The 26,860-nt window shown below is 34.9% G+C and overlaps 3 protein-coding genes across 3 annotated transcripts; 2 read left to right on the top strand and 1 right to left on the bottom strand.

The window, feature by feature from the left end:
- Window positions 1–10,469: 10,469 nt before the first annotated feature.
- On the top strand, window positions 10,470–15,231 carry LOC116118712 (BAHD acyltransferase At5g47980-like). Its single transcript, XM_031404687.1, has 3 exons — window positions 10,470–10,583; window positions 10,906–10,927; window positions 14,165–15,231. The coding sequence occupies exons 1-3, from the start codon at window positions 10,470–10,472 to the stop codon at window positions 15,229–15,231; spliced, it is 1,203 nt and encodes a 400-aa protein (XP_031260547.1).
- A 5,548-nt stretch (window positions 15,232–20,779) lies between these two features.
- LOC116118713 lies at window positions 20,780–21,407 on the bottom strand. Its single transcript, XM_031404688.1, has 2 exons — window positions 21,036–21,407; window positions 20,780–20,962 (listed from the first exon to the last, which is right to left on the bottom strand). Exons 1-2 carry the CDS (start codon window positions 21,357–21,359, stop codon window positions 20,780–20,782), a joined length of 507 nt encoding a protein of 168 aa, XP_031260548.1. The 5' UTR covers window positions 21,360–21,407.
- A 1,742-nt stretch (window positions 21,408–23,149) lies between these two features.
- Window positions 23,150–24,899, top strand: LOC116118714. Its single transcript, XM_031404689.1, has 2 exons — window positions 23,150–23,159; window positions 24,352–24,899. Exons 1-2 carry the CDS (start codon window positions 23,150–23,152, stop codon window positions 24,897–24,899), a joined length of 558 nt encoding a protein of 185 aa, XP_031260549.1.
- Window positions 24,900–26,860: the final 1,961 nt, after the last annotated feature.

Genomic DNA, 26,860 nt, shown 5'->3' on the forward strand with positions numbered 1-26,860 from the left:
CGAAGATACGGTCGTCCATATTGTGCATTCTGATAAAATTGTGAAGTACACAACATGCCATAACAATCTTCCCTTGTTTGTCCAACGGGTAATTGTTCATTCCATTCAGAATACGGAACCGTCTTTTCAAAACACCAAAGGTTCTCTCAACAACATTGCGGAGTGAAGAATGTCTGTAGTTAAACAACTCTGCGGCCTCTTCGGTTACGGCGATGATCAGAAATATGGTAAGCCACTTGCTTATGAGGGGCGAGGAACGTCTCTCTATTTGGATAACCCGCATCAACCAAATAGTATTTCCCTGTGATAATATCAGACATTTTATTGAATACAGGGCCTCAACAGTGGAGCAAATACGCTATAATACGTCAAGAAAATACTTATACCTAGTGGAGGATATGGGAATCCAGAATTAGGATCATAAGAATTGAATTTAAAACTCTTGAATCATGCGCAGATCCTTCCCATCCAGTAACGACATAAGTGAACATCATGTTAAGTCGCATACAGCCATTACATTCTGTGTCTTCGTTCCTTTGCGATTCCGGTACCTATCAGCAAATTCACGTGGAACCGAAGCGTATACATGTGTGCCATCCATGGCTCCAATACAGTCCTATCATGAAAATTGAATTTTACTCATATTAACCGACTATAAAAATTAATAACACAACGAACTTAACTATCTACTAATAGAAAACATATGAACCAGTACCTTAAAGAAAGGGTAATATTTTGTGCGTGATATTTCCCATGGAACATCATTGAAGTCAGGTGGTCTGATAAACTCTATCTTCAACTCACATATAGCGTCGCAAACTGCGGCAACATGTCTAGAGATCGTCTCAACCGAATGTTGGAAATCCTCCATCATTGTTCTGATTGTCTCGTTTTTCCAACGATTGTTAGAAATATCATAAACTTGTTCTTCCAAACTCGTATTCCTGGTTGGTTGCAATTTGCCTTGATCGGACAAAATTTCACAAAGTAGTAAAACAGTCTTTGTCCATGCGGCACTTGTCATAGATCCTGTCAGGGACCATTGAGTACTTCGAACATGCACTCAGACCAGTTAATATGGATGTATGGCTGGTTCAGGCCTACTTGCTTCTAACGCGGCAACACCGCAGAGGTGCAATGGCTATATCTGTCAGTATTTCTTCTTCGTCCCTCTCATCTGTAGCACGTCGTCTCTTCCTGTATGGCTAGACGAGCCATTTAAACCTCACATTTTCAAAACATTTATCAACAATTAACAGTTGTTGTACTACTTAGCAAATATAACAGCGAATGTTTAATTCTAATGACAATCCAAAACGGTGTTCAAGCATGTAATATCACATAAAACAGTACCAAATTAATAAGTTCATACAGTAGCGTTATAAATTGTAATTGTAATGACAACGGCCCACTGACGCATACAAAATTGTTGCCAAACATTAGGAAATATAGTGTCATCTACTTATTGAAAAATTTGTTATAAATCCAGTTAGCCTTTTCCTCAAGCGGGAGTTTCACGAATATCTCCCGCCACCCTAGATTTTCATATAAGTACTCGACAACTGGCAAGTAAAACTGTGTCGATACTTGCATGGCCGTCAAGATGTCAATACAATTGCTCATGGAAAAAGGATCAGATGGAGCACTGGTGTTCTCTCTTTCCCTCTCATCTGCACTGCAATTGCTAGCCCTCGATCCCATAGTCCGCTTCTTCGCAAGTTCGTCCGTCAAGCTAAAAATGGCATCCACAAGTGATTGTCTCTGGCTGCTTCTGTTCCTTATTCTCGCTTTCCATGGCCAGATGTGTGGTCATTTTTCCCTGTCGTCCGATCAGGATCAGGTTCAAGTCGCTACCATCCCTGGGAACCGCGTCAGGATTGGAATAACTGGAGTTCTCCACTGGTTGGGATGTAGATGTGTACGCATATCTTCCAGTGGCAGTTTGCTTCTCAAATATATTTCATAAAGCTCCTTATGAGGAAGTCCCTTATGGTAAAATTGTTGCGCCAGTGGGTTTTGCTGGTAAGTTAAAAAAATAATATATTAATATTTAGCAGTCCGAAAAAAGCGTACATTACGGTGTCATTGAATAATATAGTTAAAAAATATGAAAATTACCTGACATATTCTTGCCAAACCTCAACGGGACACGTGGACTTTGTGACTCGTGATCCCACCCGAACCCCGTGTGTGCAGCAATTTCCGCCATGCTTGAAAGTTTTTCGCAGGCGAAAGAACTTAGAGGCTAATTGTGGACGTTGAGTCTCCTTCCAGCCACTGATGATATGTCGTCCAACATTGCTGGAATCTGTTGTTTTATTGCGGTACCGTGCGAATTTTTGGCCCGCTCAGATAACAGGACCATAAATTTATGGGTCATCTTAGCAGACCAAGCACAGAATCACTCATCTAAGGACAGTACGGTAAGGGAAACAAACATTGGGACACCATACGAATCACCAATCACATTAAAAAATATAATACTAACATGTGGTGGTAATCAAGTAAACACAGATAAACTTATACCTCGTTCGATCTGACACTGCTTGATGACGTCAATGCAGGGGCAGATACAGACAATGTAGACCAACTGGGTGTATGACGAACTCCAATTCTAGAAAAACGTTGAAACTTCACCTCTGCTTCAAGTAGTAATCAACCCTGCGACGTTGAGGCAAATTATACTGACATCTATGCATATGAGCGTGATTTGTTGTTATGATTAAAGAACGACGTCGAATCTATAGACAAATATATCAGTTAGTGAAATCCGAAAAAAATAATTCTAATTATCCAATAATTCATCCATTACATACAAAATGTTACATATGAACATATGAAGCTGACAATTTTTTGACACTTGTGTTAAAAGGAAAAAAATACTAACAATGGCAAAATTGAAATGAATAATAGTACAATTACGATGTATGTCTTCACATAAGCTAACTGGATTCGCAAAACCAACTGTCTCTTTAAAATATTTATAAGCTGAAAAAAAAAAAAAAAGAAAACATTAATCTCATTCGCAAACTCCAGCCCCAAACAAATTCATACCCACATCATATAGACAACATATTTACAAACTTGCAAAAAAAAAAAAAAAAAAAAAAATTTCAAAACAGCCCTTTCCCTTCTCTGAATAATTCACGCTACAACATTATATAACTAGCAACAAAACAACAACCAAAAAAAAACGATAGATTAAACTCATTCGCAAACTCCAACACCAACAAATTGACGCGCTCATCCAACATGTACAACACATTTCAAAACCTGCAAAAAAAAAAAAAAAATCCAAAACGTTCCCTTCACTAAAATCAAATATTTCCGATGACAGATCTGATGGTTTGACGGTATTGTGGCATAACGGTGAACGATCGGAGTGTTTGTGGCTTGACGGTGGGTATCGTGGTGGTCCGTCGGTGGTTGCGGTGAACGATCGGAGTGTTTGTGGCTTGACGGTGTTGTGGCTTAACGGTGAATGATCGGAGTGTCTGTGGCTTGACGGTGGGTATCGTGGTGGTCCATCGGTGGTTGCGGTGAACTATCGGAGTGTTTGTGGCTTGACGGTATTGTGGCTTAACAGTGAACGGTCGGAGTTTTTCACTGAAATGCTGAAGTGAAGAAACAGTGAAGAAGCTGCTAATGTAAACTGAAATGGTGAAGTGAAGAAGCAGTGAAGAAGAAAAGTGAAACCGTGCGTAATGCAAACTGAAATGGTGAACACTGAACAAGTGAAGTGAAGGAGCGTGAAAGAAGAAATGAAGAACACGTGAAAAAGGACTGCAAAAAAAACAAGTAAAGCAGCATGAAAGAAGAAAACAGAACGCGTGAAAAAGGAAGGCTGCAAAAAAAAATTTCAAATGTGTCATAAGCTGTCAAAAGAGAAGCGTGAAAAAGGGGAAGGCTGCAAAAGATAAATTCAAACGGTCAAACTGTCAGAAAGTTAGGAATAGAATTGTGAAGACCTTATTATCTAAATATTGAACCAAACACTATTCGGAAAGTCTGACTCAAAATATGGATGAAAATACTCGTCCAAACGCAACCATTAATATTCATTCGATTAGTATAGTGAAGTTGCCGAATCTGATCACTCAATTCTACAATGACTCTTTGATTCTCCTCATCCACTTCATTTGTAATTTGCAATTCATCGACATCGGGGGTCCTAATTTTGCAATACTTAAAACAATTAGCAATTGTCTGTGGCTTTACATCAGTTGACCATGCAGAAACTGCATGTGCAATTCCATCAAAGACACTTATCTTTGTTAGTTCCAAGACACGATCTTCTATCCGTTTCAAAAGTAGGCAATTAAAACGCTGAATTGAAACCCTAATACTATTAAAACATAAATTGAAACCTAATATTGTATTATTAAAACATGAATTATGAAATAAGAAATTTTTGTAACTACACCTCTATTAAGTTATAATCTCCTCATAGTAATAAAATTAGTTAGTCCCACCATTATGACTACAGAGAGGTTTTACTGTATTTAAACCGGTTATTGGTGTAATGTTTAAAATACAAAAAATCATTTAAACTTTTATATTAAAAACCACAAAATTTTGTAATCTAATATTTAAAAATTATGTGTCACAAGAATTTAAAATTTAAAATATCTTATAAACTTTCGCATCTAAAAATTTTCTAAATGTTATATATATATATAATGACTCTTTCTAACTTATATGCTTGGGAAATATAATACATTGAAAACACATAAAGATATTAGTAAAAGATGATGAGCCAAAAAAATTCTTTAATTTACATTTAAAAGTCTCATGTACATAAGCTCAAAAATAGTAGGCAGTGGTGTCATTTCTCTCCGTTGCTTACATTCTAATTTCTTTCCTTACATTACTCTTCTTTGTTCTCTCTTTCTTTCTAATTTGTCACTACGCATAATAGTAGGCATAATGTCATGCATACGTGTGATGCACATGCACAAATGCAAGAAGTGCACATTTTCTTTTATATTTTCTATTCTTTCTCTTCTTTCTTTTCTTCTCTTATGCTTTCTTATTCTTATTCTTTCTTAATCTTATTCTTATTCTTGCTCATTTTTTCTTATTCTTTACCAATCGGACTTAGTTGAGGCATGGATTCGAAACCCTGACCATGTGAGTGTATTCTTTCTTGGGTACAGCCCTCATCCACATGCATTCTTACGAGCTATACCAATTCTTCTTCTTATTCTTAGGCCGCACACTGAAGGCGGCTTGCATGCGGGGAAATTCTTCTTGTCACTCACGGGCTCCCCATCGCAACAACCTGTTCTTTTCTTCCTTTAGAGCATTCTTCTTTCTTTCTTTTTGTTCTTTAGTGCTTTTCTTTCTTTTTCTTTATTCTTTAAGTTCTCATACATATGCATATGCTTGTATGTAGATGATTTATGCTTATTTTTCTTTCTAAATGCAAATATTTAATGCAAGAATGCCATGTAGCATAAAAATAAGTCTTTCTCTATCATCTACAAGCTCTTAACAAGATCACAAATAAATATACTCATGCATACACTTCTCTTAGACACTTCATCAAACATCATGCATGCATACTCAACTCCTAATTTAGCTACACTTCTACTTCTTTCTCATAACACCAATATTTGGAGTATAACTCCCTTAAATCAACACTAAACCTGATCAGAAAAATACATTTCATAATTCTTCTTAAGCTCTTTCTAAATTCAACCAAACTTCTATCAATCACCATGCTACAAGCTCCACTTCTCATGGCTAAAGTATACTCATCCACAACCATCAATCTCAACAATAATTCTCAAAATCATAAGTATACACATACATGTATAAAGTCTCTACATCAATTGATTTCTCAAATCATAACTTGGGTTGGATTTACTTACCTTGTGCTTGAGTAATTCCACTAGAATCTCTCTTTCTTTGGTAGACTTGTTCTTTCTCTAAAACCCTAAGCATAAACACTATAAGAATTCAACACTTTTAACATTAATCTCACATCTATTGCAAGAATTCTTACCTTTGGGTGCTTAGGATCAAATCTCTACCAAAACCCAACCAAAAGCCCTCTAAAATCCCTTGAAAATTTGATGAAGAGATGAGAGAAATTGAGAGTGAAGATGGCGTGAGAGGGAGTAGAGAATGATAGGGTATTTGTGCTTGAACCCTTAATATCTCATATTAATAGGCATACTTTCCCATTTTGCCTTTACACTTTATAGAAAATTTCATCTTTGTCCCTTAGTCATTTACACTAATGCCCTTACCTTCATTACATTCTCCATCAAATTTCCTTATTTTTCATTCCTCACATTTTCAACTAATTAGGGGTAGAATGATCATTTCTCCCTTAAGGAAATTTCTCTAGAATTCTCTTAAGAATTTTAGCCGACTCTTCGCCCTGGCGAAGATTTTTCTTTGCCTCGACTAAAAATTCCAGAACCTACATCGCCGCGGTGACCAACTTCCTTGGCCGCAGCGAAGTCTGCACTTCCCAAATTTTCAACCTTTCACCTTAAAACAAGCAACACTAAGGGTAACCAAGCAAAACTAAAGGGCATACAAACATAACTAAAGGCAAACAAGCAAGAACAAGCTACGTACTTCAATGTGGGCGTTATAAAAACATAGAAAGCAGAGAATTAACTAACAAAAATATCCTCCCAAAAAAGATTTTCTAGTCATTCCCAATAGCATAACTCAAATAAGAGAAAAACAAAGAACTATAGCTTTCTAAGGACCTCGACATGTATTAGTCGTCCCTACAATCACACCCATTACCAAGAAGACATTGTACTTTTAATAAACCCAGACCAAAGAGAATTGTATTCCAATAGAAATCTCTGATGGCATTACCCAACAAAGCCATAGTACTTCTCTTCACNGCACTTGCTTAATCTTTACATACACATATGTCGGTCATCGAAATCCCACATATTTCTGGAATTTATCTCCATTACTTTTGGCTTTATGACTAATTAGCTTGAACAGTACCAGGAATTATTTGTAGAGATCTTCAACCAGTCCTACAATACCAAAAGCAAGCAAATTGTCTTTATTATTTTCCCCTTCGTGAGATTGAATCATCATCATCAAAATCCATGTGCTCAATTCAGTAAACTTGGATTGACAACAGTAAATTCAAGCAGCTTTTCTTCCCCTTCAAATACGGTCATGTCTTCTTTGCTAATTGTTACCAGTGCTTCTATTCCTTCACCACCTCTTGTATCCATCAAAACAACCAGATTCTTTAGCATTATGTTGGGAAGACTCACCCATATCGGCTTTCCCCACCCAAAATCAGCCTCATAAGGTGGAAATTTGTGTTGGATATGGTTCATACTTTCCATGACCTTAATGGATTATCGACTTACGTTGACGCATTCGGGAGTCCCGCTCTCCTATAAGCCTAATTAGTAATTGAGTTTAGAATTGATTTGCAAATATTTGGGCTTAGGTCAGGTTAAATCGGGTTAGCCTAAATGGGGTTAGGTTTACTATATATATGCATATTGTAATGGTGAAAAATCTAATGTGAGAAAATATTGAGAGAGATGAGAGAAAGAGTGAATTGCCCTCACCACTAATATATTGCTGCAGATTTTTGAAACTTTGTAAAGTCTTCTCTATCTTGAATGTTGGATGTAGTTCCTATGTTGGGAATGAACTAGGGTAAATTGGTTGTCTTATTTACTTGTCTGCTTCACTATTGTGTGTATTTTGGCATTATTTTTCAACATTTTGGTAGTAGAGCCAACTATTCGTGGCTGGGATTCTTTCCTTGATTGAGAACGGATCACTTGTTTTCTAGAGGGATGCCGACTGGTCAAGCATGTTTGGAAATTAAGAAGTTCGAAGGGCAAAATTTTGAATTATGGAAACTAAAGATGGAGGATCTGCTTGTGGACAAAGATTTGTGGATTGTTATTGATGATCCAAAACCAACGGTGGTAGAATCTTCATCTTCTGCTGATAAAACTGCAACATCTGTAGATAAGGAATCCTCATCAAAGATAACAAAATGGGATTGACAAGATCAAAAGGCGGAGGCTTAATCAGAATGTGTCTTGCGGACTCTATGTTGGGTGAACAATTCACAAAAGATCTTTAGGACAAGCTAAGATCTCTTTATCAGAGTAAGTCTCCCGTTAATAAACTGTTTCTAGGAAAAAGATTTTATAATTTGCAGATGAGATAGGGTGATCCATTTTCGGCACACTTGAATGTGTTTAATACGCTTATAGGGTAGTTGCTATTAGTGCGTATACATTTTAGTGATGGTGATAAAACAATTACTTTGCTGTGTTCATTGCTGGATTCTTGGGATAACTTGATTGTTGCTATCGGTAGTGGATATAATTCTCTGTCATTTGAGAGTGTTGTTGTGACTTTAATGTCTAAGGAAACTAGATGACAATTGATGTTGACAAATTGATTAGTGAGAGAAAATGCTCTCTCTTCTCTCTAAGATTAGAAACCAGCCCTCCTTCCATGTTTTTCTTCCCCACCCACCACCCCTCTTTCCACGCTCATCCTCCATTCTCCACTTTTACCATTAAACATCACCTGTCCCTCTAACCAGAGAGCTTCATCATTTCCTTTACTTTTCTTTTCACATTTTCTTTCACAAACTTGCACTTTGTTTTTCTATTTTTGTTAAACTTTTAGTTTGCTATGTTTCAGTTCTTCTTTGCTGCGTTTGGGGGTTTTATTTGGGTTTAAATCAAACTCCTTGGTTGTTTTACTCTCTTGTCTTCTCTTTTGCTTGTTGGTGGCTGTTGTGGTTGAGTTGGTTTGTGTGGGCTGTTGCTTGGCTTGGCTTGGCTGGATTGGGAAGGAGGAGGGTGGCCGGAGTTTTGCTGGTCGCTGGAGTTTTTTGTTTATTTTCTTTTTTTTTGGAGTTGTTGTTTGGTGTTGAAGTGAGGTAGGAGTAAAGGGGTTGTTTGTGGTTCTGTTTTGATTGAAAATGTAGAGTTGGTTGGTGGGCTAGCCTATTGCTGTAGGATTCTTGCTGGTCACCGGAGTGTGGGTGCTTCTTTGGCCGGAGCTTTGTTGTTTGGCTGGAGTTGTCTACCATTTTTTGTTGTTGTTCACTAATTGAGTGAGATAGCTTGAATCCCTCCAATTGCTATCCATCGGTACCCTTCTCTCCCATTGGCTCATTTGGATTTTTGAGATTTTTTCTTATCCACATTCTCTTTGGACTGGTTAATAGACTGTTTCATTAGTTTTTTTGCCACCTCACTTGTTTTTTATTGGTTCCCCTTTGATTTCCTTATCTCTTATATCTTTGACTTCAAATTATGACAACTCACCAACCAATCATCCATCTTTCCCCTCCACCTCATCAATCTCAAGCTGACTCATCTTGCCACGTCCCCAAAGATGCCACATCAGCCTACCACGTCACAAGCCCTGCCACATCACCAAAAAACATTTTTTTTCCCTCCACTTCCCAAACCTTCCCAAAGCCATACTTTGCCTCCCAATGATCCGTTTCTTATGAATTCTTTGAATACAAGTGAGGCAAAGAGTTCTGGTGGGGTGTTTAAGAAGCAGCAAGTTGGGGGTGGAGGAGTGATTGATAAGGTTGGTGTGGAAATGTGTGATGGGAATGTGCTGGTTGATTCAAAGGTGCCTCCAATTATGATGCATGGCGAGAAAGCGGTGAGTGGAGGTGGGACTTTTGGGGAAAAGGTGAATGGGGAATTAAAGCCAGTCGGTATTGCATCTTGGAGAAAACTTTTTGTTTCGAAATCCAATGCTCTAATGGAATATTTAATACCGAAAATCCTTGATGATGGGTGGAGGATAAGGGTTATACCTCCTAAAGAGGTTGCTGATTTGGGGAAAGATAAATGGGGAAATTGTCTCGTTGGTTTCTTCCTTGGTAGAAGATTGCAATTCTCTCTTGTGAAGGGTTTTATCGATAGGAATTGGAAGTGTTTCAACAAGGTTGGTGTTGTCTCAAATGGGTTTGGGGGCTTTATTCTGAAATTTGATAATGAGAGCTCTAGGGATGAGGCCTTGGAAGGGGGACCTTGGCATATTGGGGGGCAGCCCCTTTTCTCAAAAAACGACGTCCGAATTTAAAAATGGCAGGTGAAGGCATTAGTAGTGTGTCGATTTGGGTCAAATTTAGTGGAGTTTCATTGGAGTTTTGGACTGCTAAAGAGTTGAGCTACATTGCAAGCGCTATTGGAAAACCTCTCTACATGGATAAAATCACGGATGCGGGGGATAGATTGGAGTATGCAAGAGTTTGTGTTGAAATTGACACAATTTCTTCATTCCCGAATTCAGTGGAACTAGGCCTCCCGAATGGTGATTGTGTGAACATAGGGGTAGAGTATTCTTGGAAACCGAGAGTCTGCCCTTTGTGTAGAACTTTTGGGTACAATTTGAAGGAATGTCACTTGGTCCCTAGAATTGAGAAGGAAAGCGCCAAGAATAAGAACTTGAATCTTACTCAAGAATGGTGAATGGTGACCAAGAGAAAGGAGAATGTGTCAAAGGACGTGGTTGTGCAAGCAGAGAATGTGGGCGAGAGCTCTAGCCGCAAAAAAGAGCAGCCCATTGATGAGTCGAGAGACACGGTTAGTAAACAAAACCCTCCACTAATCAATTAGTGGATATAATCATGTTGACATCACCAATCCAACCTGCCAATCGAATCGGTTTAACCATTCAATCTTGGACACAGTCGCCTGACTGGGTTATTGTTTGGGTCGGTTTCAGAACATTGATCTCATGTAAAATAGTAAATATATCACTTGCCAAAATAGAAGGAGCAGAAGAAGATAACAATTTTTAATTTTTAATTTGTGCTGTAATTGGGAAGCACGTGGATTGATTTTTGACCTTTGCGATAAAGTTAATTTCGAATATGATATGTTTATAACTTTATAATGTGCACAGTGCCTTCCAGCAGGGATAGCCGGTTAGTGATAATGATAATTAATTAATTCAATTCAATGAACAATGATTAATCTACCATTATCTCCTATGCATTGATGATGATGCTCAACTCAACAGTCAACCCCCATATTCTTTTACAATTTTCCCTTCGTTTATGAATTTCGCGTTTTCTTCTATTTTTCTTGTAATCTGTGAAATAAGCGTTGTTGGCCGTTCTTTAAAACTTTCTATCCAAAATGTGAGAAATCTTTGGAACGAAAAAGGTAATGGAACCCACTATTAACATAAACTTAAGAATATTTTGAATAAATAATTATATATTCTCCCTTCATTGTTTTCCATTTTTTTAAAATAAAAATAAATCAATATTTTCTGCACAAAATTGTATTTTTGAAACGAACTGTTCGGAATCAGGGCCGGCTTAAGGGGTAAGCAGGTGAGGCACCTGCCTAGGGCCCCAAAAAAATGGGGGCCCAAATTTTTTATAATTTTTTTTTTTGAATATTTTACAAAAATAAAAATGATTTATAATTTCTTATCTAAGCTAAGGGACCCAAAAAAAAAAAAAAAAGCCAAAAAAGCCCAAATTTATTATAAAATTTTTACATATATTCCCACCCAAAGTTTAACAAAATAGCAAGTTTGTACCTCTAGTTTAATACATTCGAGTTTATTACCCTAATTAACATTGAATCTCTTTTACAATGGAGACTAAAATAATCATTTACATATCTCAAATTACTCACCCTCAATTCAATCCCAAAATTTGACATTCACATAAATCATCTCCAGCCCTCTTCTGCCACCAGTGTGTTAGAGTTGATTTCGGTCAATTTTGGTTCCGGTCGATTTTCTCACCAAATCGACCGAAATCATCATTTTATCATTTTCTAACCTGATAACCCTCGATTTGACTAATTTTTTATGAATCTCGCAACCCAACTCCACCACACAGCACAGCCATTTCCAGCCTTTTTGGCATGTACCCGACATTGTTGGTCTTCCCCACCACCATCTTCCTCCCCTTAGCCCTCTCACCAATACCCCTATCATACCTTATCCGTTTATCCTGCCAATCGCCGGCCATCGTACCTTTTGGGCCGTGACTTCTCAGCATTTTCTTATCAATCTTGGCATTAGAAATCACCAATTTCACCACCCATCACTTCTCCAACATCTACTCTCCAAAACCCCCCACCAACCTAACCTTGTTAGTCTGCCGATTGCGGTCCACCTCTCCTAGTGATTTTTCATCTCAAAAGGTAAATAATAATAATAATAATAATAATTTTTTTTAATATATGCTTTATTATTAGAGGGCCCAAAATACTCCTAGCTAGGTCACAAATATTCTAGAGACGGCCTTGTTCGGAGTGGACAAAACAAATCGTAATTCTAAAGGGCTTTATTCGTGAATGGAAATAATTTTGTTTTTTTTTTTTTTTTTTTTTTTTTTGTGTTTTCGGATAAATATACTTAACATGTTTTCATTTTTCACGTTTTCAAATAAATATATCAATGTATTTGCATATTTCACCTTTTCCAATAATTTTCAATATTTTTAAAAATAACAAAAAATAGATACTCAAGATTCACAAAAGAATACAATCTTAATATATGTAAACTAATACATTAAAATGATTAAATTAGATTTAAGTTTTATCATTTAATTCCAAAATACATTAACTATAAATAAACTGTTGATATATATGTTGATCAAATGTTGTATACACATAACTTCAGAAAAAGAAAAAAAGAAAAATAGACTCGTTAATTAAATTTGATGTCATTAGAATATTTAATTCTTTGTTATCTTTTTAAATATCTGAATAAAAATTGAAAATGAGAAGAACTAATAGTAGAACCTAATTTGTATACCTCAAAATAGCTGTCATATAAGTACAAAATCAAATGGAAAGAGATATATCCATGCAAAAAAACAAAATGCATAGAGATGAAAAAAAAAGAAAACATTTAAAAAGTTTCATATATAGTAGAACTCTTTATAGTGATACTCTATATAGAAATATAAAAATATTTATTCCAAACTTAAGCCATTTATAAATAAAAATAATATTTACATTGTAATAAGTTATAATTTTTCTAAATATCATCTTAAGGAACTTACCTTTACATAGTAATAATTATTTGTATATTGCAAAAAATATATGTTATGTTATGTTAAAGATTTAACATGAAATAAAATATTTATCTAAAGTTATTTAGGACAATGATTTATGACTTAGAGTTATTATCACATCTTTTATCTTGCGGGTACATAATAAGTCACGAGCATAAACACCTTCTTGTTGAAACTAAAATATTTCTAGTTTCTCAAGCATGTCTAGAGCTTATTGGTACGAAATTTTTGGTATTTCCGTACTATCATCATCAGGTTATCTTCTTTCTCTTCTTGTTTAATTCTAGTAAAGATTTCTTCTTTAGTTAAAGCATATACAACTTATTACTCATTTGAATTATTGAAAAGGACATTAAAATCTATTTGATTGGTGTAGTAAAGTTGTCGAATTTAATCACTCAATTTATTTGTACTACTAAATCATGAATTATAAAATAAGAAATTAAAAAATAATTCTTGTACCAAAATAACAATTTTTATAATTATATTTTTATTAAATTATAACATTTTCATAGCAATAAATTTAGTGGCCCTAATATTATAACTATAGAGATGTTATAATGTATATAGCTTCAATTATAGCAAATAATTCTTTATTGTTAGTTAACAGTTGACAGACACTTGCATGAAGAATATAAAAAATTAGTTAGCTGGTTCTAGATATATCTATATCCCGACAGAATTACAGGTAAATCAGTACTTCATGTCAAAGATCAAGGCTAAAAGGTTTTCATCTTTTTTCCGATTAATGCATGTAAATTACATTACATGGAAATTGGAATTGATTAAAATTAGTGCATAATGAAGTCTCTTCAAGCTCTATAAATAGTTAAGGTGCATGAGACAGAGAAATACAAGTAATTAATAAGAGCAAGATGGCTATAAAGATTGAGATTGTTTCAAGAGAAATCATCAAACCATCTTCTCCAACTCCTCAACACCTCAGAAATTTCAAGCATTCCTTTTTAGACCAGACTGCTCCAGCAGCCTATGTGCCATAGCTGCTTTTCTACCTTCCAGAAAATGATAGTGATTCCCATGTGGTAGAGGCTGCCGAAAGATCTCAACATCTGAAAACATTTTTATCAAAATTGCTGGCTGAGTTTTACCCTCTTGCAGGCATAATCAAAGACCAAACAACCGTTGAATGCAATGATAATGGAGCTGAATATATCCAAGCTCGAGTCGATGGAACTTTGGCAGACATTCTTAAACGGCCTGATGGTTCGATTTTAAGAACTTTCCTTCCTACTGAGATAGAATCCACGGAAGCTGAAACCGGGCGTATAGTGTTTGTTCAAGCTAGCTTTTTCAAATGCGGTGGAATGGTTCTCGGTTTGTGCTTTTCGCATAAAATTACAGACGGAACCACGCTAAGCACAGTTGTAAAGAGCTGGTCTTCTATAGCTCTTTCAGGGTCTAAAGATTCAGTGAAATTTCCTGAGTTCAATGCAGAAACATCAAGTTTACATCCATTAGATTCAAACATTCCTCCAAGTATGAAGGTGACTCGAGACGAGTCAGTAATTACAAAGAGGTATGTGATTGAATCATCAAAGATTGCTCAACTCAAGGCAAAAGCTGCCAGTCCAATGGTGCTGCAACCGACCCGGTTTGAAGCCGTTTCCGCGCTAATCTGGAAATGTCTTGACAATGTTTCAAGATCAACCAAGGGGTTTCCAAGGCTATCTGTGATGAGCATCTATGTCAATTTACGTAAAATGACTGTACCTTCTCTCCCAGAAAACGCTATCGGGAACATGGGCGGGGTGTTCTTTCCTTCACATTCAACAGAGAAGGAGATAGACTTGAAAGATTTGATTACCAAACTGAGCAAGGAATTAAAAGAATTTCGCAAAAATGCTATGGAAACTATAAATGAAAAGAAAAGGGCATGGATGAGCAGGTGTGGGATTGAAAACTTCGGAGTAAGAGATGATATAGACCATTTTATGTGCACGAGTTGGTGTAGATTTGGGTTTTATGAAGCTGATTTTGGGTGGGGAAAACCAGCATGGGCTACTGTGCCAAATCTGATGATTCCAAATTTAGTTATGCTGATGGATACAAAAGATGGTGAAGGAGTAGAAGTATTTGTGACACTGAACAAAGAAGAGATGGCCTTATTTGAACTTGAGAAAGAATTGCTTGAATTTGCTGCTGTTAATCCCAGTGTACTGAACTAAAGAGATGAATTGTGATGAAGAAATGCATGTGAACTTTGGCTAGCTTTGCCTTTTATGGAATAAATTGTGTGATTTCTGTACGTAAACTTCCCAATGGGAAAAGAATAAAGACATAAGGTTGCTTCCTTCTTGTTGATGTCTATGCAATTTTGAGAAATAAATTTTAAAATGATTTACTGTTACTATTAGTGTCTTCGCCGGGCTGCATTTTCAGCACCAACAAAACACCACCGGCAACCACCTAGTGGCACGTCTAGCATGTTAGGAGATTGCTCAGCGGAAAATTTATATTTAATATAAATAATATAGAAATAAAATCACACTATACAAAGAGATACAATATTTACATGATTCAGAATAACCCACATATGTATACGAATAAGAAAAATCCACTATAATTTTATAAATACAATATACAAGAGTACACAATACCATAAACTCGGTACATAAAATAGAACGAAAACAATCATAGTTTCTAACCACGTTTAACCCAGTATCTAGAGTGGAAATTATCCTAGTTCTAAGACACTCTCCCCATGGTGTTTAATAACTTTTACATTAAATAGCTTGTGTTCTCACATTCTCTCATAATATTGAATTGATTCTCACCCTTATATTTATATATAGGATCTGGGATATTCTATTTCTAATAGGATTCATATATCAATTCTTAATAGGATTCCTAAATTCAATTCATATTTACAGTTATATTCTTTATTAAATAGTTTTCTTAAAAATATACAATTTCACTTGGGAACAAATAGGAAAGCGAGTCACAAATATCCCAATAATCTTCACCTTGACGAGTTTTCCACGATAAAAGTGAGAGTTTTCCATCACAATAATGAACATAACTATAAAGTCTTATTGTCGACTTATGAACTTTGTGTGCGTGTTTGTACTTAAGCACAATTGTGAATTCTTTTGTTGGTTTGTGCATGTGGTAATATCATGTGAATGTGCACGCATATTCTTTGTTTTCTTTGATTGTGATTGAACAAAATATGTGGACACATTTTTCTGATGTGCAAGCATTTCATTTCCCAATGTAGGTGGCACTTTTCTTTCTTGATTATCAAGTTTTATTTTTATGCATGATATTTGCATTGCTTTGTCACTTTACAAGTGTTATTCTTTCAAAAGAGTGATCCAAGGGTCCTTATTGAAAAGTAGCTTGTAAGGTGGAGATGAAGAAGTGCAAGGATATAAATTGATCAACTTCTTCCTTGCGTTTCTTTTCAAACCTGATATTCTAAACTTCCATTGATGATCTAAAATATTCAGAGTACATTTTTTTAGGTTCTCTTTATTCCTGATTTACCTTTGTCAATCACTTCTTGATCTTTGAGTGTAAAAACTTGGTTCCTCATTGTTTATGAGCTTAAAGAGAGTTAAGCCAAGGAGTTGAAAGGAAGCTTCAACCATTGAAGCTTGAGGGGAGCTCAAGTTGTCCAAGAGGATTCTTGGAGGAAGTTGATCATGACAAAACTTTGAAGCAATCAGAGGGTGAAGTTTAGCGTATCGTAGAACAGGAAGTTTTACTTTGTCGTATCTAAATTCAACTCTAGATTGTCTTGTAATGGTTTATGTTATACTGGATTAGCTTCAATCTGGACCAGATCCCATGGATGTAGGCTAAAAGTGTTTTTAGTCAAACCATGTATCTCCTTGTGTGCTTTATGTATATGCTCAAGGTTGATTGATATTTTGGTTGTTTTATGATCATCAAAGAACTTTGTGTAACACCCATCCATAATCATTTTGCTGTGCTTCATAAAGAGTTGACAAACTCTTTCAATGACAAAGATAACGCCACCATCACGACATCCAAGTCATAGAGTAACCATGTCCAATTTTGCTAGCATCCAAGTCGTTCAGTAACCATGCCAAATTTTGCCACCAAGATTTAAGAATCACTCCACCTACAACTTAAACCTGTTGTAGTCTGTCTTTTATGTACATCCACTATCTCGAAAGAACTCATCTCCCAAGTCGCAACTTGGAGCTCTCATACCACTTTTTAGGAGATCGCATAGCAAAAATGATGCAAACCAAGGAGCTGGACATGTTAATCATACAAGTGGGAATGGAGCTGAATTTGCATTAGCTATTTTTTGCTGTCTCTAGAAGTCCAAGAGTCCTAAAAAACGTGGGGACATGTTTAGGTTAATTTTTGTGTTGTTTTTAAAGCTGTAATTATGACTTTGTCTATTCTTGGAGGGTTGTTCCAAGTATATAGATGGGTATTACGAATTTTAAAGGCAGATTTGGTTATTCAAGGTCTTGTATTCCTCTTTGTTCATAAAAAGAACTCTTGAACTTATCAAGTTAATCTTGTGGCGTTCAAACAACCAAACTTATCTCCTTGAATTCTTGAGATAATTCTTAGGTTTTCTTGGTGTGGCGTTTCAATCCTTCGTAGTCTTGATTTTCATCTTGTTAGGTGACGGGTCAAGACTCAACAAATCTTATCTTCACGATCTTGGGTTTCAATCCATCATTGTTATTGGGTTTCATCACAATTGTTGGTGGAGTTCATATCAAAAAAACATATAGTTGAGATAAATAATATAAAAATAAAATCACACTACACAAAAAGACAGAATATTTACGTAGTTCAGCATAGCTCGCCTACACCTACGGATGAGAAAAATCCACTATAGTTTTATGAACACGATATACAAGAGTACATAACACCATAAACCCAGTACATAAAACAGAGCAGAAATAATTCTAGTTTCTAACCACGCTCAATCCAATGCCTAAAGTGAAAATGATCTCAATTTTTAAGACATTCTCCCCGTGGTGTTTAATAATTCTTACATCAAATATCTTGTATTCTCACATTCTCTCATAACCTTGAATTAGTTATCACCCCTATATTTATAGGTAGGATATAAGATAATCTATTTTAATAGGATTCATATTTCAATTCTTAATAGGACTTCTAAATTCTATTCCTATTTACAATTGTATTTTTTATTAAATAGTATTTCAAAAGATATACAATTTCACATGAGAACAAATAAGAAAACAAGCCACAAATAATGGTAACACTGTCGGTGTCGCCGAAATCGGTGATCACTAGCGGTGTTTCAGCGGCGTTGGAAGTGATAGTTTGATGCTGGCACTAATAGTAATATAATTTAATAATTTTTTATAAAATAAATAATTTTATATATTGTAAAAGGGGATATATTTATGATTTCACACATCCAAGTGTTAGTATATGCCCTAGGAACCAATCGTGTCATCGGTTCCGAGGCATTATGTTTTGTATATATATGTGAATGTATATAGTTTGTATATACATTTTATCTTATCAATAGAAGAAAGTGTTCTTATTTCACATGTGGCTTATTACTTCATTTATATATATGTATTACATGTGAAATGTCCGGATGATACAAATCTTTAGAATATCAAAATCATCAAAGTATTCCCTACATAGGTAATATTAATTGGGCAATAATATTACATAGTAGGCATGCTGAATGCCTCCGTAGAATATCATGTGATGGTATTGGTGTGGGTGATTATAAAAGTTATATCACTAGGGCATTAGCATGGATACGCGGTTAGTGAACTGTTTATCGAATATGGCCATTTATGATGAATCACATGGACATTTAAAATGTAGTCAATGATTTATCATAAGATCGTACTAGGGTATTATTAATCCTTAGACCTGAGATATCACGGTTGGATTCTGCATAAATGCATATGGTTCATATGGTGTATAAACATGAGGCTAATCATGCCATGTGTTAATAAGCCGATTTGGCCATGTGTTGTTTATGTGTGAGGACAAGTGATAGTCAAGATGGGATCCGTTGACTTGGTATAGATTGATATCAAGTTCCTAGACAAATGTCAAGATACATTGGAAAAGGGAAATCTCCGGCCGGGGTATATAAAATGTTACATGAAAGGTTGTTTCATGGTGACACGTTCCATATGTATTGAATTAAAATTAAGATAAGGATTTTGACATACCATGAATCCATTCTTAATTGGGATTAGACAACGGAAGGATTTGATTATACAACATGTATGATTGTAAAAGGTTCGTTGGAGTATATCTTCATTGTGACTTAGGGGTTATGGAGCATTGCTAGATGCCTACCATAATCAGTGGGAGTTTTGTTCATAAAGAGTTATGACAAAACATATCGAAATAGACTGTGATATTGGGCCCACGGCTAGGCCACAGTGAACCTAAGAGGTCACACATAAAAACTAAGGAGAATGGAGAAATAGCCAAAGAGAGTTGATTATCCAAGGTTAGCTAGCACCTACCAAGGGTAATAAAATTATTTATATTAAATTGGATTTTACAAGGGGTTGTAATTGTAAACAATTAAGGGTTAAATTGTTATGTAAACAATTTAAGCGTTAAATTGTTAATTGTGATTAAATGTTAATCCAATGTTATCATTTAAAGAAGTTTAACAACTTCATAACAATTATGGAATTGTTTATGGAAGTCCAAAACAATTATTGAATTGTTTACAAGGATTCCTATATAAAGAAAATGATATATCAATTTTTGTGTAGAGAGAGAAAAATCTCTAAGAACCCTAAATCTCCCTCTTGGTCAAATTTCTTCTTCCCTTGGTGTGGATACTCTTTTGCTTAATTTCTCTTGAAATTAAGAGGCTCCAAGGTTGCTAAGGGCTTAAGGTAATATGTTCTACCTTACTTATTTCAATTTGATTGAAATTTATTTTTTAAACTATGACTATACTTGTTATAGTATGATATGCTTGATTCTCCATGCATCTTTCTTTCACCAAGATCAGCTTTAAAAATAAATAGATTTTTATTATTATCCTTTAGCATCTTTTCATAAAACTTATTGTAATATAACCAAGTTAAAACTTAATCAGTTTTGAAAGCTAGTTACCAAATAATTTTATCATCATAGTTTAAAAATTAAAGAGTAATACACGTATAAATAAATCTTACAAAGATTTTTATACAAAGTGATGTAATAGAAAATAAATAGAAGGGTGAATATAATAAATTTGGCTTTTTGTATTCACTCTTTCATTCATTTTTTAACACATCATTTTTATAATTTTTTTTTCATAAGATTTCTTCGTACGTGTATTAATAAAAATTAAAAAAGAAAATCTCAATGGCACTCATAAAACCCTAAAAAGTCAAACAAAAAGTCAATCAAGAAAAAATTAGTAAATAAAACTTAATCTTTATCAAGATTTCTTCCTCTACTCATCTGTTTATTTATCCTTTGCACTCAATCACACAACAGGCATTAAAATTGCTAATCTGAACCTCACTGTCTCACTGACAAACTATCAATTGATCTTGGGAGCTGAACAGCCAACACTTTTATATGTTTGTGTTTAAAGCTCGTTATCAGACAATTTATTAACAGGAATCTGTAAAGCTCATTACAATTTATTTCAAGGTTTGGCTTGTAAGCTTAAATTTGGAAACTATTAATTTAAAGATCAATTGAAGAGAAAGAATATTGATTAATAATTAAATGATATACAAAATATTAATTAATATATATTGTAATTTATGAAAGAGGAGGAAGACGTGGCTTAAAGGCCTCCCATTGAATGTCTTTCTCAATGTACTCAACATTAGAAGGATCAAAAGGCCCTTTGATTCTGTCTATAGATTTTATCACTGCTCTTGCTGGAACCACACTTCTTGATGGATCTGGTGAAGTCCTACCACTCAAGCTAGAAGAGAATCCCTGAAATTTTACATAATTAAATTATATGCTGAAAAAATCAGAATTAGAAAAACTATGATCAAAATGGACTCACCCTGAAAATAAGCACTTCTACCTCCTGCTCATCCACAAGAGCTTTCACAAGAAGCGCTTCTCCTCTTGCCGACTGAGAATAAATTTCCAGCATTGCGATCTCCTCCTTGTACCCATATTCCTCTTCATCTTCTTCATATCTCACTCTCCTCCTCGCACCACAGCAAGTGCTTCTCATCAAAATTTGTTGTCTGCTGCTGAGTTTTAACAAAGCTTCGTTAACGGTGAAGTTCATGGCCGTAGAGCTGCAAAGAGAGGCCGTGTTCAAGCGTGAAAACAGCAGGAACATGGACGGATAAGAGCTGTGAATAGCCTGGAGCCTCATCTTGAAATTCTATCTTCAGATTTAATGTTGAGCAGAAGCTACACAAATTTTATATTGAGTGTGTTTGATTCGTGGATACGGCCAGGTTTAAAGATAAGGTTACAAGTTTTAACACCGGGTTGCCAATGCAACTATTCTATTGAACCCCAAGGTTTAGTTTAACAACAAACATCCCCCTATGAGCTATGACTTCATATATAACAAAACAAAACTCTCCATATTGTTGATAAGCCGTTAAACTTTTAAGGGTAGTTTTGTTATTTGATGAAGTCTCCAAGGAATTTTTATTGCTAAATCATAAGAATATTGACATAAATACCCTTTTTTCATTTATTTTAAACCGAAAAGTTTGATGACTCACTAATGATAGAAGAATTTTTGTTAATTCTAAAACCTGGTGCAGATATTTATATAATGAAATCTCACAGGAATTATGCATTAACGCTTATTCATTTTTATATGATTTTACAAAAAAAGATTTTCAAATGTGAAAAGGCTCCAAATTTTAGGAAACATTAAAAGATAATTTTTTACAAATTTTTAGTATTATAAAGATTAATTAAAATTTTGTTTTTCAATATAATAAAACATCTATAAATGGGTTTCACAATTATTATTTTTTAAATGTAGACATCACTCTATAATTCTATATTTATAATGTTTTGTATTAAATATGTAAAAAAGATTGAATTGAGTTAAAATCAAATACAAGACTTTTAACTCTATTTTATATTAAAATCATTTAACTTAATTTGTCTTATGTTATAGTAAAAACACAAAACCCATTTTCATCATCAACTACCTTGTCCGATCAATGTATTATGAGAAATACTAGAAGTACAAAGAGAGGTGCTAACTGCCACATCACCATTTTTCACATTACTTGCCCTCTCTCTTTAGTCTTTTCTCTTTCTTTTCCTTCTCTTCCTCTTCTCCCTCAATCTTCTCTCCGTTTTGCATATATAAGAAAATAAAAACCTATTATTTTTCTTTTTCTTTTATTATTGATTTTCTAAAAAAATATCTCTCCACTTTTTTATCTCCTCTATCTTCTTTCTCTCCCGTCTCTTCTTCCTCTTCTTCTATTTCTTTTTCCTTTTCCCCTTTTTTTATTTTCCCTTATATTTTTTCATGGAAAATTCCCTCTTTAAATTTTTTTCTATATTCTGGTTCACAATTTCTCAGAAAATTTCATCTCTAAACAAACAATGTAGAAAAGCAGAGTGTAGAGATGGAAGAGAGAATCAGATCACCAAGATTTAAATCGGTTCACTAGGCCTGAAAGGAACTCTCCCACCGCACATTAGGAACTTAACTTCACTGACTATACTTGAGGTGATGAAGAACAAACAGAGTGGGCCTATCCCAACTCTTGCTAGGTTGATTTCTCTTCAAGAAGTGCTTTTTAATAACAACAATTTTTCATATTTCCCCCGGATTTATTTTTTGGGTCAACTTCTTTGCAAAGTGTAAGCGTTGATTAAACTCCTTTTGTTGACCGTTTCTCACGGAGGCCGTTCGTAAGAACGAGTCTCCAGCTCCCCTTCCTTAAGTGGTCCACTCGGATATTCATCACGTTCGTAGAACGTGGAACTGCCCCATGATAAACTGAACAAGTGGGACACGTAGCTGCCGAAGCTCGATGGAAGCTTTGGCTATAAATACAACAGTTTGGTCCTAGACTCAATCACTCAATCCCCTTCAGTCTTACACCATCTAAATAGAGTGAGTAGAGTTTGAAAGTGCCAAACATCAGTAAGAGATCGTAGCAAAAACCGTGAGGAACATCAATGACTGGAGGTACTATTTCTTTGGCATTAAGCTTTTCAATTCTGTTTTAAAGTATTTATTCCGCATTATAGAATCGTATTTTATGCTAACATTTGGTATCAGAGCCTATTTTATCTCTGCCTTGATGTTGGAATGATGCTTTGTTTATCTCTGATTTCTAGACCTTTTATTCGAAAGAAGATTAGAAATCATGTGGAAATAGTTTTTCTAAGCTTTCTGTGATTAAAAAATATGTTTTTTTTATGACAAAAAAGGGCATGATCTGCAACCTAGTATGGAGATTGAAGACAACCAAAACGACATGTAGTTTTGGTTTTGGGACGAAACGACATGTCATTTAGTTGAGGCAGCCTTCATTCCGTATTGGGAAAAACAACATTTAATGCAATTTGGATAATTGGTTTGTGAAGTGGGTTTTTTGGGCCTCGCCCCTTGTGCTTGTAATTGTTGTGCTATTTTGTTGTGCTTATAATTTTTATTTGATTTAATTATATGCAATTTGGATAATTGTTGTGCAAATTTATTTATTATATATGCTCATATTTAGTTTGCATGAATTGATTATTTACGCTCTATATTAATACATGCTATTTTTGGATGAGTATATATTTAGTCAAAGGCATAATATTAAATGTTATGCATAATATTATAGTTTTAATTATGCAATATTTATGCTTATATTATGAGAATATTTTGTGCATAATAATAACATATTAGTAATTGTTAAAATTATGTAATTCGTAATATTAAGCTAGTCTTTATGGGATTTAATGTCTGGTGATCCATATAATTTTAATTAATTAGAGAATAGCCACAGCATCTTTAATTAAATAAAATTGTATATTATGATTGATTAGGATTACATAAAGAATATTAGACATTAATTGTAATTAATTATACTTAATATAATAATTTTTTTCCCACAGGAATTTTTATTGTATTTATATTATTAATTAGGATAAAATATCAAGTTATTCATAATTTACCCACAGGAATTATGAATTTAGTAAATAATTTGATAGTTTTATCATAAAGTTTAATCATAAAGAATAAATGAATCTACTTGAATTAGAAATTTAGCCCACAGGCAATTTTTATGTCAATTAGATTCAATTTTTAAGCATGATTTACATTGGTAAAACATGATATTTTGTTTAGGCCTCAGTTTTAACATAAGCATGTAATCTATAATTTTATGCAGTCATACAACCTACAAATTTCTCTGATATTCGTTATGATATCCCTGAACTTAAGGGAGATAATTATAAGGTCTGGAAGGAAAGAGTTCTTCTTCATTTGGGGTGGATGAACATAGACTATTCTATTAGGAAAGACGAACCACCAGCACTCACTGATACTAGCACTGCAACGGACATCGCACTTTATGAACGATGGGAGCGATCTAATCGTCTTAGCATGATGTTCATTAAGACTAAAATCTCTGCTAGTATCCATGGTTCTGTTGATCAGCATGAAAAGGTCAAAGACTTGCTAAAAGCCATTGATGATCAATTTGTCACTTCAGATAAAGCACTAGCAAGCACCCTAATCATGAAGCTCTCATCCTTAAGACTCACTGATGTGAGAGGTGTGCGCGAGCACATCATGCAAATGAGGGATATTGTGGCTCAATTGAAGAATCTCGAGGTTGAAATGTCGGATTCCTTCCTAGTGCACTACATCCTGAATACCCTTCCGCACCAATATGGACCCTTCAAAATCTCATACAACACACATAAGGATAAATGATCAATTAATGAACTTATGACCATGTGTGTTCAAGAGGAAAGGAGACTGGTGATGGAACATGGAGAAAGTGCAATGCTGGCAATGCATGGAAAGGGAAAATATCAAGCCAATCAGAAAGGGAAAGGTAAAATGCCTCCCCAAGGTGGTATCAAGAAAGATTCTAAGTGTTTCTTCTGTAAAAAGAAGGGACACATAAAGAAGGAATGCGCCAAATTTTATAAATGGCTTGCAGACAAAGGTAATCTAACCTCATTTGTTTGTTATGAATCTAATATGGTTAATGTAAATATTAACACATGGTGGATTGATTCTAGATCAACAATCCACATTTTAAATTCCTTGCAGGGGTTGCAAAACCTAAGGAAGCCAATGGGAAGTGAGCGAAGCATCTTATTAGGAAACAAGATGGGCTCGCATGTAGAAGCTGTAGGAACTTGCTATTTAATTTTAAGTAGTGGCTTTGTTTTAAAGTTAGAAAAGACCTTTTATGTTCCAAGTTTTTCTAGAAACTTGATTTCAGTTTCAAGGCTTGTACCTTTTAGATATTCCTTTAATTTTTCAAATTCATCCTTCAGCTTACTTTATAAATCTGATTGTGTTGGGAATGGTACTTTGTCTGATGGTCATTACTGCATTAATTTACAAAACAATGCCACTTATGATTCAATGCATGTTCACACTGGCGCTAAAAGATGTGTTATTTATGAGGACTCCTCTAAATTATGGCACCGGAGATTAGGTCATATCTCCATAGATAGAATTAAAAGATTAGTAAAAAGGGGAGTACTTAATACTCTGGATTTTACTGATTTTGAGACTTGTGTGGACTGCATAAAGGGAAAGCAGACCAACAAGTCAAAGAAAGGTGCCAATAAGAGTTCGGACATATTAGATATCATACATACTGATATATGTAGTCCAGACATGGACTCACATGGTCAGAAATACTTCATCTCTTTTATAGATGATTACTCACGATATTTGTATCTCTACATGCTTCATAACAAGTACGAAGCATTAGATGCCTTTAAAATCTTTAAGGCTGAAGAGAGAAACAATGTGGTAAGCAAATTAAGATCATGAGATCAGATAGAGGTGGAGAATATTATGGTAGATACACAGAGGATGGACAAGCACCTGGGCCATTTGCAAAGTTTCTTCAAAAGCATTGGATTGTTGCCCAATACAACATGTCTGATTCACTGGACCAGAATGGTGTAGCAGAAAGAAGAAACCGAACATTGTTGGACATGGTGCGGAGTATGCTTAGTAGCTCCAATCTTCCTAAATCCTTGTATTGAACCGAGTTCCAACCAAGACTATTCCTAAAACGCCATTTGAATTATGGAAAGGTTGGAAACCGAGTTTGCGACACATGCGCGTTTGGGGATGCCCGTCTGAGGTGAGAATTTATAATCCACAAGAGAAGAAGCTGGACCCAAGGACCATTACTGGGTATTTCAATGGATATGCTGAAAGGTCTAAAGGTTACAGATTTTATTGTCCATCTCACAGCACTAGGATTGTGGAATCAAGAAATGCAAAGTTTCTTGAAAATAACTTGATCAGTGGGAGCGATCAAACCCGGAACATAGTTTCTGAGAATAATCATTCAGAATCTCAACCTTCCAGCTCAAGTGATAAATTGGTTATTGTTTACAGCACCCCTCAAGTACAAACTGGTGTTAAACAACCAATCATTGAAGTTCCACAAGCTGCTGACAATATTCCAGTAGATCAAGTAGTTCAAGAGTTGCAAAGAACTTTTGAACAACGAGTTGAACCACATACTTCTCCGGAATATGATGATACAACATTAAGAAGATCTACTAGACCAAGGAGATCAGTAATTCCTAATGATTATGTTGTGTATTTGTAAGAATCTGACTATAACATTAGAGGCGAAAATGATCCCAAGTTCTTTTCACAAGCCATGAGTTGCAAAGAATCAGAATTATGGT

This window comes from Pistacia vera, unplaced genomic scaffold, assembly GCF_008641045.1.
Source record: "Pistacia vera cultivar Batoury unplaced genomic scaffold, PisVer_v2 Contig857, whole genome shotgun sequence".
NCBI classification, from domain to species: Eukaryota; Viridiplantae; Streptophyta; class Magnoliopsida; order Sapindales; family Anacardiaceae; genus Pistacia; species Pistacia vera.

What these genes read in the sequence shown, in the direction of transcription:
- LOC116118712 (XM_031404687.1), top strand. Translation starts at nt 10,470, where the DNA reads ATGGTGACCAAGAGAAAGGAGAATGTGTCAAAGGACGTGGTTGTGCAA. An exon ending in TTGATGAGTCGAGAGACACG is followed by an intron (nt 10,584 to 10,905) that starts GTTAGTAAACAA and finishes TAATGTGCACAG; the next exon opens with TGCCTTCCAGCAGGGATAGC. An exon ending in CCTTCCAGCAGGGATAGCCG is followed by an intron (nt 10,928 to 14,164) that starts GTTAGTGATAAT and finishes ACCCTCTTGCAG; the next exon opens with GCATAATCAAAGACCAAACA.
- LOC116118713 (XM_031404688.1), bottom strand. Translation starts at nt 21,359, where the DNA reads ATGAGGCTCCAGGCTATTCACAGCTCTTATCCGTCCATGTTCCTGCTG. An exon ending in TAGAAGTGCTTATTTTCAGG is followed by an intron (nt 20,963 to 21,035) that starts GTGAGTCCATTT and finishes GTAAAATTTCAG; the next exon opens with GGATTCTCTTCTAGCTTGAG.